The 15,030-nt window shown below is 36.3% G+C and overlaps 1 protein-coding gene across 2 annotated transcripts in view; it reads right to left on the bottom strand.

Annotated features, from left to right (window-relative positions):
* Window positions 1–15,030, bottom strand: part of LOC149772396 (telomerase protein component 1-like) — a 237,552-nt gene that overhangs the window by 90,319 nt on the left and 132,203 nt on the right. For both annotated transcript variants that reach the window (XM_089947879.1, XM_089947880.1), the window contains exons 35-39: window positions 10,865–10,960; window positions 7,969–8,093; window positions 6,179–6,328; window positions 4,128–4,233; window positions 2,533–2,652 (exon numbers count right to left, since the gene is read on the bottom strand). In XM_089947879.1, the coding sequence (XP_089804005.1) occupies window positions 2,533–2,652; window positions 4,128–4,233; window positions 6,179–6,328; window positions 7,969–8,093; window positions 10,865–10,960 (597 nt within the window). The remainder of the gene's footprint in view (window positions 1–2,532; window positions 2,653–4,127; window positions 4,234–6,178; window positions 6,329–7,968; window positions 8,094–10,864; window positions 10,961–15,030) is intronic.

Raw genomic sequence — 15,030 nt, 5'->3', positions numbered from 1 at the left:
ATATCTGGAACAGATCAGTAGTTGTTTGTGCTTACCAGTTATCAAGTTTTATTATTCATTCAATAAAGCAGATAACTGATTTTTTCCAGTGGAGCACTGACTGCAGGGATGATGTAAATGCTCTAATTTGAAATGATGAGGTGGGAACTGTTGCAGAAGCACATGATATAGAGATGACAATTACAACATATGATGCAGAGATGATAATTACAATAGATGATGTGGAGATGACAATTACAACAGATGATGCAGATATGACAATTACAATAGATGATGCAGCGATGATAATTACAATAGATGTGGAGATGATAATTACAATAGATGATGCAGAGATGACAATTACAATAGATGATGCAGAGATGACAGTTACAATAGAAGATGCAGAGATGATAATTACAATAGATGATGTGGAGATGACAATTACAACAGATGATGCAGAGATGACAATTACAATATATGATGCAGAGATGACAATTACAATAGATGATGCAGAGATAATAATTACAACAGATGATGTGGAGATGACAATTACAATAGATGATGTGGATATGCTGTTCCTCTTACTGAGGACACCAAGGGTGATTACCAGGCAAAAACAAACCAAAGCATCAATTAGCAAGGATAAAAAAAATGTCATGCTTCAAACTGAATATAAAAATGGTGGCATGACGTACAATCTGTATAACAGATGAAGAAAGTGAAATCCTTTTACAGCCAAGGAATACAAATTTAAGGATGTATACATTAATGTTCTGTGGAGGAAATAAAGAAGACTTACCACTACATCAAATGGCAAATTTGGAAAAATAGTGGCAATCTGATAAGCACCCCACCCCAGCCCATTACTCCCCCATTTAGGTGGTTGGGGGAAGGCACCAAGAGTGCTGATACTTGTAAATTCCTGGATGCAATACTGCTAGGTACATAATTAGTCTTCACATGAAAACATCATGTCAATAATACCACCCACCCTGGAATAAAAACTATAACAAGATTTTCAAGATGGCCACCATGGTGACCAAATTCAAGGTCAGATGAGCACCATTTTTATTTATGATCTACTTGACATCACATGAACTATTATAATGAAAACCACAGGTTGATATGACCATTCATGCAGGAAGAGGAGTGATAAGATTTTCAAAATGGCCACTATAGCAGTCATACTGGAGGTCAAATTGGCACCATTTTCATTTAGGACTATATATAACTTAAGAAGTCTTTTAGTGAAAACCTCATGTCAATATGACTATAATATTTTTAAAATGGCTGCCATAGTGGCCAGATTTGATGTTCATGGGCACCATTTTCATTTAGGAGCAACTAAACCATTCGACGAACATGTCTGTAAAGTTTGGTTACAATCCTCTCAATAGATGAAATGAGGTAACAACAACAAATGTGTGCTAAGGGTTGATGGACAAAGGAGGACAAGTCACCATGCAACAATGAATTTGTGGTAAGGGATGATGGACAATGGAGGACAAGTCACTAGACAACAGATGCAAGGTCACCACATAAACTCATCATTTATGCACAGCAAAACAATACTGAAATGTGCAAGAAATGATTTAATACATGCATTGTAAGAAATATAGGATGCATGAGTATATGCAATCATCTCTTTCCCTCACTCACTCTCTCCCTTTCTCTCAAACATGCCACTGTTCATTATTACCAATATTCTATAACATCAAACTCATAACTAAAATAGCATCAATACTTAATTTAAATATTTTAAAAATATTTGGCTCTCTCTGTGGGGGCTACTCATGGGCTAGAATCTAAATGTAAAAGACTGATTCCCAATCAGTGCTAGGCTGATCCCAGCATTACAGTGTATTCTGGGCTGATCCCAGCTCAAGCAGAATTGGTGCTAGGCTGATCCCAGCTCAATGTAAAAGACTGATTCCCAATCAGTGCTAGGCTAATCCCAGCATTACAGTGTATTCTGGGCTGATCCCAGCTCAAGTAGAATTGGTGCTAGGCTGACCCCAGCTCAATGTAAAAGACTGATTCCCAATCAGTGCTAGGCTGATCCCAGCATTACAGTGTATTCTGGGCTGATCCCAGTTCAAGTAGAATTGGTGCTAGGCTGATCCCAGCATTAAGGTGCAATCTGGGCTGATCCCAGCTTCCGTGGAATGTGCTAGGTTGATCCCAACATTCAAGTGTATTCTGGGATGATCCCAGCTAAAGCAGACTATGTGCTAGGCTGATCTCAGCAGGCTAATGTATTCTGGGCTGATCCCATCCAAACTAAATCTATGTTAGGCTGATCCCAGCATAAGAGTGTATTCTGGGTTGATCCCAGATTCATGGAACACAGAGCTAGGCTAATCCCAGCATGAAGAAAATATTCTTATATTTTTCTTATTCAAAACTGTAAAAGAAATGTATTTAATGGGCATGACCTTTACATTATTAGTATAGCTTATGAGTATCTGGTTGGGAAAAAAATGCCAAATTGAATTTGATATTAAAAAATATCAAATCAGAGCTTTAATGTCTACTGATCAACAAGATACAAACCTGTGCACCGGTTTGTGCAGCCCATAGTTTCACATTGCCATCAAGAGCAGCGGAGGCCATATGGCGCCCTGATGGGGAGTATGCTACATCTCTGACTGAAGACTTGTGCCCACGCAGAACCTGGAATACATTATAGATCATCATGATTTAGTAATAATAATTATTTCACCCAGAGCTGTTCATCATCCTTGATTTGGTCTGCATGACCCTAAGTCAATGTGCAGACAAGTGGCTGTGTCTATCAGTGGTCACACCACTATACAACGAAGAATTTTAACAGCCAAAACTAACAAAGATCATAATCAGTACAAAGCTGCACCTCAAATTTGGTAAAATCATAATAATCCCATCACTCAATAAGAGACTCAAGTGGGTCCCAAGATCCCTCACCTGGCTGTCTGCTTTCTAATGCATGCAACAAAAGCTGACAAAGAAATCCGGGTTTGAAGGATCCTTTCTATATAAATTTCTTCCAATGCTGTTGATCAATGATATTACTAAGATTTAAATATTTATATCTGCATTAATATTTGATACTAAATGCATGCCATGCTTCCTGTCAAAACTCATAAAATTCTTTTGAACAGCTTTTTGAGTTAGTTCTTTAAATTGTTTTCTACCTTATAATGACCGCTCCAATGGCCTTGTGCTTAGAACATCTGCCTCAGATGAAAGTCATGGGTTCAAGCCCCAGCCATGTCATACCAAAGACTTATAAAAATGGTACTAACATCTGCCTCACTTGGCGCTCAGCATTAAGAGTTTGGTGTTGGGACTGGTTGGCCTTGTGTCAGGATACTGTGACTGGGTGGGACTTGATGCTACATGTCTGTAGCATGATGCCCAAGTGCTAGACATCACCATAAACTGACAAATTGCAAACATTGTAGCAATATGACTGAAAAAATGTTAATGCTACATTAAAAATCCAAATCACATCACACTACCTTGTAATGATGGCCATGGATTAGAATCACTTGTAAAATTTTTAAGTCCTTTATACTGGGATGCTTTCAATCAAACTTGTTTGAGCATTATTTGAAATGAAGTCATTCAAAGTTTGTTACAGTTCTGCAATAGTGGCATATTTGGGTTAATCTAATGATTTAAATCTAATCTAATGATTTAACTCTAATCTAATGACTTAAATGGAAAGAGTAGGAGTTACATTATCAATCCCCAAATGTATGTTGTAGAAAATGTTTGCCCAACTGTACATTGTAGAAAATGTTTGCCCAACTGTATGTTGTAGAAAATGTTTGCCCTACTGTATGTTGTAGAAAATGTTTGCCCTACTGTATGTTGTAGAAAATGTTTGCCCAACTGTATGTTGTAGAAAATGTTTGCAAGACTGTACGTTGTAGAAAATGTTTGCCCGACTGTACGTTGTAGAAAATGTTTGCCTGACTATGTTGTAGAAAATGTTTGCCCTACTGTACGTTGTAGAAAATGTTTGCCCGACTGTACGTTGTAGAAAATGTTTGCCTGACTATGTTGTAGAAAATGTTTGCTCGACTGTATGTTGTAGAAAACATTTGCACATTTCTTTAATGTACATTCTGATATATTAGAAAACACCATACAGTTTAACCTACAGCTTTCCTGGTGCGATTAAGGACATCCCAGATTCTGAGGCTGCTATCCCAACTTCCAGTCACTATCAACTGTCCCTCAGGGTGGAACGATACACAGTTCACAGGACTATAGGAAAAAGAAGCAAGATGCATATAGTTTGAATTGAGTGCAGAAGAAGCATTCCATTATGAAAAAGTGCAGGAGATTCTAAGCCATAAAAGTTCATAAAATCTAAGAAAAGCTGATTACATCAATAAAGAAATGTTCACAACTTATAAATATAACTTGATGCACTGAGAGCTACATACACTGATACACAGGACTTCAAGCACTGATTTAGACAACTTCATCCACTGATATATAGGACTTCAAGAACTGATACACTGAACTTCATGCACACATACATAGGGCTTTAAGAACTGATACACTGAACTTCATTCACTCATACATAGGGCTTCATGGAATCCACACAGAACTTCATGCACTAATACAGAGAACTTTATACACTGATAAACTGGACTTCAAGCATTGATACATATAACATCGGTGCCATCATGCACTGATACATAGGACTTCATGCATTGATTCACATAACTTCATGCACTGATACATAGGATTTCACGCACTGATACAGAGAACTTTATACACTGATAAACTGGACTTCAAGCATTGATACATATAACATCGGTGCCATCATGCACTGATACATAGGACTTCATGCATTGATTCACATAACTTCATGCACTGATACATAGGACTTCATGCATTGATTCACATAACTTCATGCACTGATACATAGGATTTCACGCACTGATACAGAGAACTTTATACACTGATAAACTGGACTTCAAGCATTGATACATATAACATCGGTGCCATCATGCACTGATACATAGGACTTCATGCATTGATTCACATAACTTCATGCACTGATACATAGGATTTCACGCACTGATACAGAGAACTTTATACACTGATAAATTGGACTTAAAGCATTGATACATATAACATCAGTGCCATCATGCAATGATACATAGAACTTCAAACACTGACATATAGGACTTATTGCACTGATACATAGGACTTCATGCACTGATTCACATAACTTCATGCACTGATACACAGAACAAAGAATTTCATGCACTGATACATAGTTGTTGTTGTTGTGGGGTTTAACGCCATTTTTCAGCACGATAGGCTATACATGGCGGCCAGTATTAATGGTGGAGGAAGAACCCGGAAAACCCCGGAAAGAACCACCGACCACGAGAAGCTACTGGCAAGCTTTCTCACATGCCCACATTGGCTGAATCTTAGACTCGAACCGCCGCAGACAGAGGTGAGATGGCAGTGATCCGTAACGAAGAGCGCTTTAGACCACTCGGCCACTCATGGCCCCTCCACTGATACATAGGATTTCATGCACTGATACATAGGAGTTTTCATGCACTGATACATAGGACTTCATGCATTGATACACAGGACTTCATGCACTGCAGAAAACTAGTTTAAAATATCTGCTTGTCACATACTGGTAATGTACTGCCTTTTATGGGGTTCCAATTTTTGTGGATTTCATGGTCTCTGCAGATACCAAAATTGTGAAGACCCATGTGACAATGACATGTCTTTGAAAGAAAAACAGAACCACCCCACTACCAATCTCATGAATTTTTAAGTACTGATCAAAAAGGTTAATCATTTAATTTTTATGATGAGCAAAATGAGATTTGAACAAGTTAGCACTGTGGATACATGTTTTATATGTATTCTGCTCTATGAACTATTAAATTAATTCTTAAAATGTCATCAAAAGTTGGGGTTGGTGGGGCATAAATCACTTCAGGAGCTAGAGATGTTTTCACTTTCCGTTGTAATTAATAAGGTCCATTTGTGTCCATATAACATCATACAATTGAAGTATCTGATAAAACTCTTCAGTAGCTCTATTGCACATCAATGCACTGACAAAAGCAAGGTAGGTTACATCTTTGGGAATAACCTATTACTGTAGATGGAGGTGTTGTGTTATGATTACAATTGGCATGTGGTGGTACATATTTGTTCCTACCTTCCCACTCTGAAGAAGCAGAGTTGTTCCCCTTTGTCCACACTCCACACCTTTGCTGTACAATCCCAGGACCCAGTCACCAAAAGTTTTCCTGATATGTCTGATGCACAAGAATTCACTCTTCTCTGGTGACCCTTTAGAACATGCAACCTAAGGAAATATTAGGTAATATTTTAATGATAACAGGAAATTTGTTAGAAATTTGTTTTCACAGACAAGCTTTGTTGATTTGTGATAGTAATTGCTCATTAAAAAAATAATACAACAACTCAGCGAAAGTGTGGTGTTAATGGATCCTATTTTTTCTCCTCTGCCACCATAATGGATTCTATTTTACATCCTTTGTCACTATAATGGATCATATTTCTAAATTTCTCTTAAGTCTGTTAAAAGGGTCAGAGTAAAAACAATTATCCTGCAAATACATGTATGGCAAAACTGTGTTAAGCTGCTACCTGTATCAAGTTAAAAATGGCCTGCTAAATTATGTTCTTGCCTAGGAGAGGTTAATCTCTGCAATAATCTGGTTCCAGGGACTAGGAAGAAATTGCTTTGTGAGGTGCCCTTTAAGGATGTCAGTAGAAGTGGCATTTTATCTTATTATCTTTATGTTGCGTCAATTTAAAGTAAACCTTCTTGCCAGGAAACAATCTCTTGTACTGTCAAATCTTTATGTCATGTCAATTTAAAGTGCACCTTTCTTGCCAGGAAACAATCTCTTATACTGACACATCTTTATGTCATGTCAATTTAAAATAAACCTTCCTGCCAGGAAACAATCTCCTTCATTGTCGCATCTTTATGTCATGTAAATTTAAAGTAAACAATCTCTTATACTGTCACATCTTTATGTCATGTCAATTTAAAGTAAACCTTCCTGCCAGGAAACAATCTTTTATAATGTCACATCTTTATGTCATGTCAATTTAAAGTAAACCTTCCTGCCAGGAAACAATCTCTTGAACTGACACATCTTTATGTCATGTCAATTTAAAGTAAACCTTCTTGCCAGGAAACAATCTCTTGTACCGTCAAATCGTTATGTCATGTCAATTTAAAGTGCACCTTTCTTGCCAGGAAACAATCTCTTATACTGACACATCTTTATGTCATGTCAATTTAAAGTAAACCTTCCTGCCAGGAAACAATCTCCTTCATTGTCACATCTTTATGTCATGTAAATTTAAAGTAAACAATCTCTTATACTGTCACATCTTTATGTCATGTCAATTTAAAGTAAACCTTCCTGCCAGGAAACAATCTTTTATACTGTCACATCTTTATGTCATGTCAATTTAAAGTAAACCTTCCTGCCAGGAAACAATCTCTTGAACTGACACATCTTTATGTCATGTCAATTTAAAGTAAACCTTCCTGCCAGGAAACAATCTCTTTTATTGTCACATCTTTATGTCATGTAAATTTAAAGTAAACCTTCTTGCCTGGAAACAATCTCTTATACTGTCACATCTTTATGTCATGTCAATTTAAAGTAATACTTTAGTAACATGAAGATATTTCTTATATTGACAGATTTCACTGAGCATTGAACAGTAGAGAATAAACACCAGTTAAAAGTATGGTAATCTATCAAATTAGGTAAATCAGTAATTATTTTAGGAAAAGTTATTAATGAATTCATAAAAACAATTATGTGAAATCAGTCATGTTTACTGGGGAAAACTTTTAATTAGATTTATAAAAACAATTAGGTAAATTTGTAATTATTAATTGGGACATTTTTCATTGGATTTGTAAAAACATACTTTGCTAGGTAAGTTAAAACTAACCTGTGTCCATTATGCACATCCCAGATGCTAACAGTAGTATCCAGGGAGGTGCTGCAAAGCCTCATAGTGCCAGCAAAACAGACGTCTGAAATCACATCCGCATGCCCTCGGAATGTTCTCACCTCCTGTAATAGAATTTTAAAAAATTCAGATCGAGTGAAATGTTGGTTGTAAATTGAGAAAAAATTAGTTAACCTTCCAGGAAATGTTAATGGATGCAGTAAACATGACAAGACAATATACTAAATACATTGTTTGGTTGTCTGAGTAGTAATGTACACATGTAACTTGGCTATCAAACCAACATGATCATAACCACCACCATGTTTAATCAAGCTCTACTTAAAAATTCTTGTATTTAAAAATGGCTCTCAGGATGATGCAATTACTAGCTTCAAACAAAGTACTTTGAGTAAATTAATTTAACTGCATGACATAGATACTAGCAAAAAAAACAAAACAATTTGTGTAAATTATTTTAATTGCATGACTCAATAAATTACTAGCTTCTAACAAAGCAATTTAAATAAATTATTTTAACTGCATGATGCAATTGATAGTTTCAAACAATGCAATTTACTTTACACATTGGATAGCTGTGTGCATTTTAAAGAAAAAGACTTTTCAAAATTATGCAACAAAACTGCCAAATTCTGAACATAGGAAAATACTGAAAACAGTGATGAAAATTCCCTATTACCCAAATGCATACATCTTACACAAGTTGATTGATGGCACTTTGATAATAACAATATTGCACCCAATGAATGCTTTACTCAATTTACATACTTCAATCACTAAGATATTAATGTCTGCTGAACACTGGGTCTTGTTTACAAATGACAATCTATTTTTATCTACTGAAAACAATACAAAAAATCTTATACAAAACCACAATTTTAAAATTAAGTGATTAACATGCTTTTCTATCTACTAGTGTAGGCAATACAATGATACAGAGTTACTTGCCACAGGCAATACAACAATACAAAGTTACTTGCCACAGGCAATACAACGATACAAAGTTACTTGCCTTTCCATAGTCAGTTCATGCAGATACACTATACAATCAAGGGCCCCACAGGCAATACAACATTAATTGCCTTTCCATAGTCAGTTCATGCAGATACCCTACACAATCAAGGACAAGACAGGCAATACAACATTAATTGCCTTTCCATAATCAGTTCATGTAGATACACTATACAATCAAGGGCCCCATAGGCAATACAAAATTAATTGCCTTTCCATAGTCAGTTCATGCAGATACACTATACAATCAAGGGCCCCACAGGCAATACAACATTAATTGCCTTTTCATAGTCAGTTCATGCAGATACACTACACAATCAAGGACAAGACAGGCAATACAAAATTAATTGCCTTTCCATAGTTCATGCAGATACACCATACAATCAAGGGCCCCACAGGCAATACAGCATTAATTGCCTTTCCATAGTTCATGCAGATACTCTATACAATCAAGGGCCCCATAGGCAATACAGCATTAATTGCCTTTCCAAAGTCAATTCATGCAGATACACCATACAATCAAGGGCCCCACATGCAATACAACATTTATTGCCTTTCCATAGTTCATGCAGATACACTATACAATCAAGGGCCCCACAGGCAATACAACATTAATTGCCTTTCCAAAGTCAGTTCATGCAGATGCACCATACAATCTGGGGCCCCACTGGCAATACAACATTAATTGCCTTTCCATAGTTCATGCAGATACACCATACAATCAAGGGCCCCACAGGCAATACAACATTAATTGCCTTTCCATAGTTCATGCAGATACACTATACAATCAAAGGCCCCGCAGGCAATACAACATTAATTGCCTTTCCAAAGTCAGTTCATGCAGATACACTATACAATCAAGGGCCCCACAGGCAATACAACATTAATTGCCTTTTCAAAGTCAGTTCATGCAGATACACTATACAATCAAGGGCCCCACAGGCAATACAACATTAATTGTCTTTCCATAGTCAGTTCATGCAGATACACTATACCATCAAGGCTGCTACAAGCAATATAATACAATATTACTTGCCTTTCCTTCAGGCAATAAAATGCAATACAACATTACATGCTTTTCCTTCAGGCAATAAAATGCAATAAAACATTACTTGCTTTTCCTTCAGGCAATAAAATGCAATACAACATTACATGCTTTTCCTTCAGGCAATAAAATGCAATACAACATTACATGCTTTTCCTTCAGGCAATAAAATGCAATAAAACATTACTTGCTTTTCCTTCAGGCAATAAAATGCAATACAACATTACATGCTTTTCCTTCAGGCAATAAAATGCAATACAACATTACATGCTTTTCCTTCAGGCAATAAAATGCAATAAAACATTACTTGCCTTTCCTTCAGGCAATAAAATGCAATAAAACATTACTTGCTTTTCCTTCAGGCAATAAAATGCAATACAACATTACATGCTTTTCCTTCAGGCAATAAAATGCAATACAACATTACTTGCTTTTCCTTCAGGCAATAAAATGCAATACAACATTACATGCTTTTCCTTCAGGCAATAAAATGCAATACAACATTACATGCTTTTCCTTCAGGCAATAAAATGCAATACAACATTACATGCTTTTCCTTCAGGCAATAAAATGCAATACAACATTACTTGCCTTTCCTTCAGGCAATAAAATGCAATACAACATCACTTGCCTTTCCTGTTGTGGGTTCATAAATATACACTATATATTTAAGCCCCCCCCACTACTGAGACAATACAATGCAATACAAGAATACAACATTACTTGCCATTTCTGTAGCCAAATCATACAGATGCACCATACAATTGAGCCCCACAGAGACAACACAACAAGAAAATACAAGAATACAACATTACTTGCCTTTCCTGTAGCCAATTCATACAGATACACCATACAATCAAGGCCCCCACAGGCAAAGTACATGTTATCTGGTGATATATCAACACAAGTCATCGGCTGTAAGTATATAATAAGTAAAATCAGACAATATTTATTTATTACAAAAACATTATGTAAATGACTTTAATCAAACAATCTTGCACATTATTTCTATTGCTATAAATAGTAACCATTGGGAAAGTGGGGGAGACATTAACGGCCCTGTTAGCCTCTGCAACACACCTAAATTTATATCTGAAACCAATTATTGCATTAAATTAGGTTTCTTTGATAATATTAACCAGATCATATCAGATTAGAAGTCTGTCCAATATGCTGCAAATGCAGCTCCACAAAGTGAAGGAATATATTACTGATGTACTTTACTTTTGCTATAAGAGGGGACAAAACATCATTATGTTTATTGTAAATAAGTCACACAATAGTTGTCACCCCTTGTATGAAGGGACTGACAGTAAATCCCATCATTCATCAGTTGTGACTGAAGCCCAAGTGCATGCTATCTCCACAATGTAAGTGTGTAAAGGGCCTTTTTTGGACTTTTCAAAAATATTTTTACTTAAAAAATAGTTTTTGTCTTCAAATATCTTACCTGATTATAATTAAGAGAATAGGTAAGGGGTAGGCAGGGTCACATCCTCTTACAATTGTAAGTGCATAATTTGAGATTTGTAATTGATTTGAGGGTTGTGACTGTAATTTGATAATTTGAGGTTTTTGATTGTAGTTGCATAATTTAAGGTTTGTGATTTGTAATTGCATAATAATTTGCAGGTTGTGACTGTAATGGGATAATATGAGATTTGTGATTGTATTGGGATAATATGAGGTTTGTGATTGTAATGGGATAATGTGAGGTTTGTGATTGTAACTGAATAATTTGAGAATTGTGACTGTAATTGCATTATTGGGTACAAATACGTTTAAAGAAGAAACTGGACAAATTGGTGTACTGTGTTTTTGTTCAACAGCCATGTTCTGACAAAGAAACAAATTTTCTTTCTAGTAAAATATGTTTCTTCTCAAATACATACCAATCAAAATACCTAAAGTAAGCTACTACTACCTTACAAATCCAGCCCTCCCAGAGAACACTTGTAGCTAAAAAGAGCTAAATGATATCCACCAACCTAGGTGAAGGTTGGATAGAGTGATCTCCCCTTGATATTGGGAATGGTAGCAAAAACCCATATCTCATTTACTACTGGAGTGTAAGGTATTCTCTTAATATGGATGTAACTGCAGGGATGCTGGGAAGGCATATGTGTATTATGATTGGGTAAGTTTTCAAGAAGAAACATTTTACTGGAAAAGATTTGTTTCTCTTTAAATACATGATCCAATCATAATACCTTAGAAGATTAGGTAAGTGGTGGAGGGAGGTACATCCCTTACTGCCGGAAATGCCATCTCCGTTCCCCTAAGGTAAGTGAGACAGCTTCTAGGTAATCCAACTGGAGAAGACTAAATCTGTTGGGGTGGGGGTGGGGGTTTGAAAGGGAAACATTTTCACTCCAAGAATGAAAGCCACATTTTATGAAGCTCTTGAATGACCTGGAAAGATGACCTGTTGCTCCTTGGCTACAGGTCCCACCAGATCAAGTTGAGCCCTTTGGATGAAAGATCTCTGAGGTAAAGACTGGAGATTGTCAGTTAAAGAACAGTTCTGGTCAACGGTGATGCTTCTGGCAACTGCTCTGACCTTTTCAGCTTAAATGCATTAACAAATTCATCTGAGTTGGAGTCTCGATATGCAGGGTGATTAACCCACTTAATCCAAAACGAAATTGTCTGTGCTGATATATCGTCATGTCCCTGTTTGAAAGGTAACAGCAGGCATGATCTCACTTGGTGCAACTGCTCTGTCTTTTTAACATACCACTTCAAAGCTCATACTGGGTCTTGAAGGTATCCTAGAGTGGAAGTGTCAAGAGTAGACAATGATTTCAGTAAAAAGGTCTGGTTTCAATGGACAAAATTCTATTCTTGGCAATGAAATTGTAAATCATTGAAAGTGAAACTGACCCATCTTGTCAGAATTGCATGTTATTCAGGTTCACTAATAGGTCATATATTTCACTGATTCTGCCTGCTGTTGCTAATGTGATGAGGAAGCAGGTCTTGTATGGAAGGGGAGTCAAAGATGTTGCTGAAAATTGTTCAAATGGAGTTTTGTTCAGCCAGGTTAGACCCATGATAGATTCGACTTGGGCACAGAGCCAATGTTTTTGGCCATGAATAATTAAAGTTGGAGAGGAGGTAGGATAAGACTGTTTTGTCTGATATCCTCTCTTCCATGATTACTAAAGGTGTCAGTGATTGTGGAGTGGTAACCTTTGATTGTACTGTTATGTATTATGTATAGTTAATTTGCATTGTTATTGTTTTTTGTTTTTTTAATGTCATTACATGATGTTGTAATGTGACATTGTATGTTGGACTTAACCTTGTCCAAAACTGAGTTCAGTTTCTGCATGACCTGAATTGACCTTCTTTTTCAAACAACTGATACATAGCTAAAATATTCTCTCTGTGTATGGGCTTAATATCAGGATCATTATTAATAGAAGAGATAAATATGTTTATTTTGGTCTGGGTCTAGATTCTTGGAATTAGCTTAGTGTACATGACATATTCCAGGTTCTATATTAATTTTAGCAATAGATTTATAACAATAACTAACATTTTTTGTGTAAACATAAGGATCATTCTAGAAGGTTATTTTCCATTAGGTAATAGTTTTTTTTAGAAAATGCTAATTGTGATTTGAGGTCAAGAAGAGAACTATATACTCTTTCTACTGAAAGGATTTTTCATTTATGCTTAAGGTCTAGCACTTTCAAGTGGTATTATATATTGTGTCTAGTTGAGCTGAATTTTATATCTTGAAATTACTGAATTCAAGCAATTATCTTCCCTGGAAATACAAAAGTGCTCTGATAAAATTCTTGGACAGAGACATTCACTGAAATTTACAGTGAATTCAAACCTGGAATTATATTACTGTTATTCAACAAAAGACTGTTGGCACATCAGCAATCTAGGAGGCACCACAGATACATCCTCACCTTCAGTTTTGGAGTTCTTCTGGACTTCTACTGAATTTTATTCAGGATTTAAATTACTGGGAGTTGTGTCCGTAATTCTTGGATTATTTTGGAATTTAATTTGCAATACCATTATTTTCTCATTTTCACTTTGTATTCTAGGGAAAATAAATTATTTATTGAAATTTACAAAGTTTGTTGCCTTTCACTCTTTTCTGCTACTTATTTTAAGAGCAAAGACTTGTAACAGAAGATAGCCATCAATACCAAGTCCAGCATTGAGCCCATGATTACTACATTGCAGACCAATTGTTGAGTGTCATTGAAAGAAGTTTGATCCATACAAATGGAGTATGGTTTTCTCATCCCTAAAACTGCAATGTCTGTTGAGCTGTTCCAAATGAAAAACAGGTGTATGGCAATAGTAGAACCACCCATGAAAACTTGATGAAAGGAACTTTTGTGAGACAAAGAGACAGATGATGCTGGGCTCTTGTAATTGGTGATGTAAATAGTTCAAATTGTCCGTGATTCTGCCAGGCTGCAGAAATAATTTGAAGTTAGATTTTTCCTTTTTTGTGATAAGATAATAGATGTTTAAGCTATGGTCCAATTGACTGTTAGGGTAGGAGGATGAGGGTGGCAGAACTCCAGAAGTAACTGACAGAAAACTTTTTAATCAAAATTATGAAGGCTGAGTCTTCCTGGAACATTGTGTAGTGTAGCCATATGTGGATGAGATGGGTAAATTTACTGCGTGGTTCAACAGACTGGATGGCAAACTGACTTTTTGCAACTTATCATGTATATGTTGAGGTATTTGTTGATGATGATCCCTTTGTAGCAGGCCTAAGCCAGTCAAAAAAGAAATAGGCCAAGTTGGTAGGGAGGATGTTGTCCAAGTCATAACACTGGGATGGGATATTAGATGTGACTGATACATGTAGCAGCTGAGCGAGACAATACTTTATTTCACTCATTCCTTCCCATGCTGAGCATTAAGAACTGTAAACCTGAGGAGGCAAGGCTTAAAGGCATTACAAACAATGACGAGTCCTGTAATGGTGACATGGGTGCTGG

This window comes from Sinohyriopsis cumingii, unplaced genomic scaffold (assembly GCF_028554795.1).
Source record: "Sinohyriopsis cumingii isolate HCF-2022 unplaced genomic scaffold, ASM2855479v2 utg001510l, whole genome shotgun sequence".
Taxonomy (NCBI): Eukaryota; Metazoa; Mollusca; class Bivalvia; order Unionida; family Unionidae; genus Sinohyriopsis; species Sinohyriopsis cumingii.
Note: the sequence above shows the minus strand (reverse complement) of the source record. Positions and strands in the feature narration are given on the sequence as shown.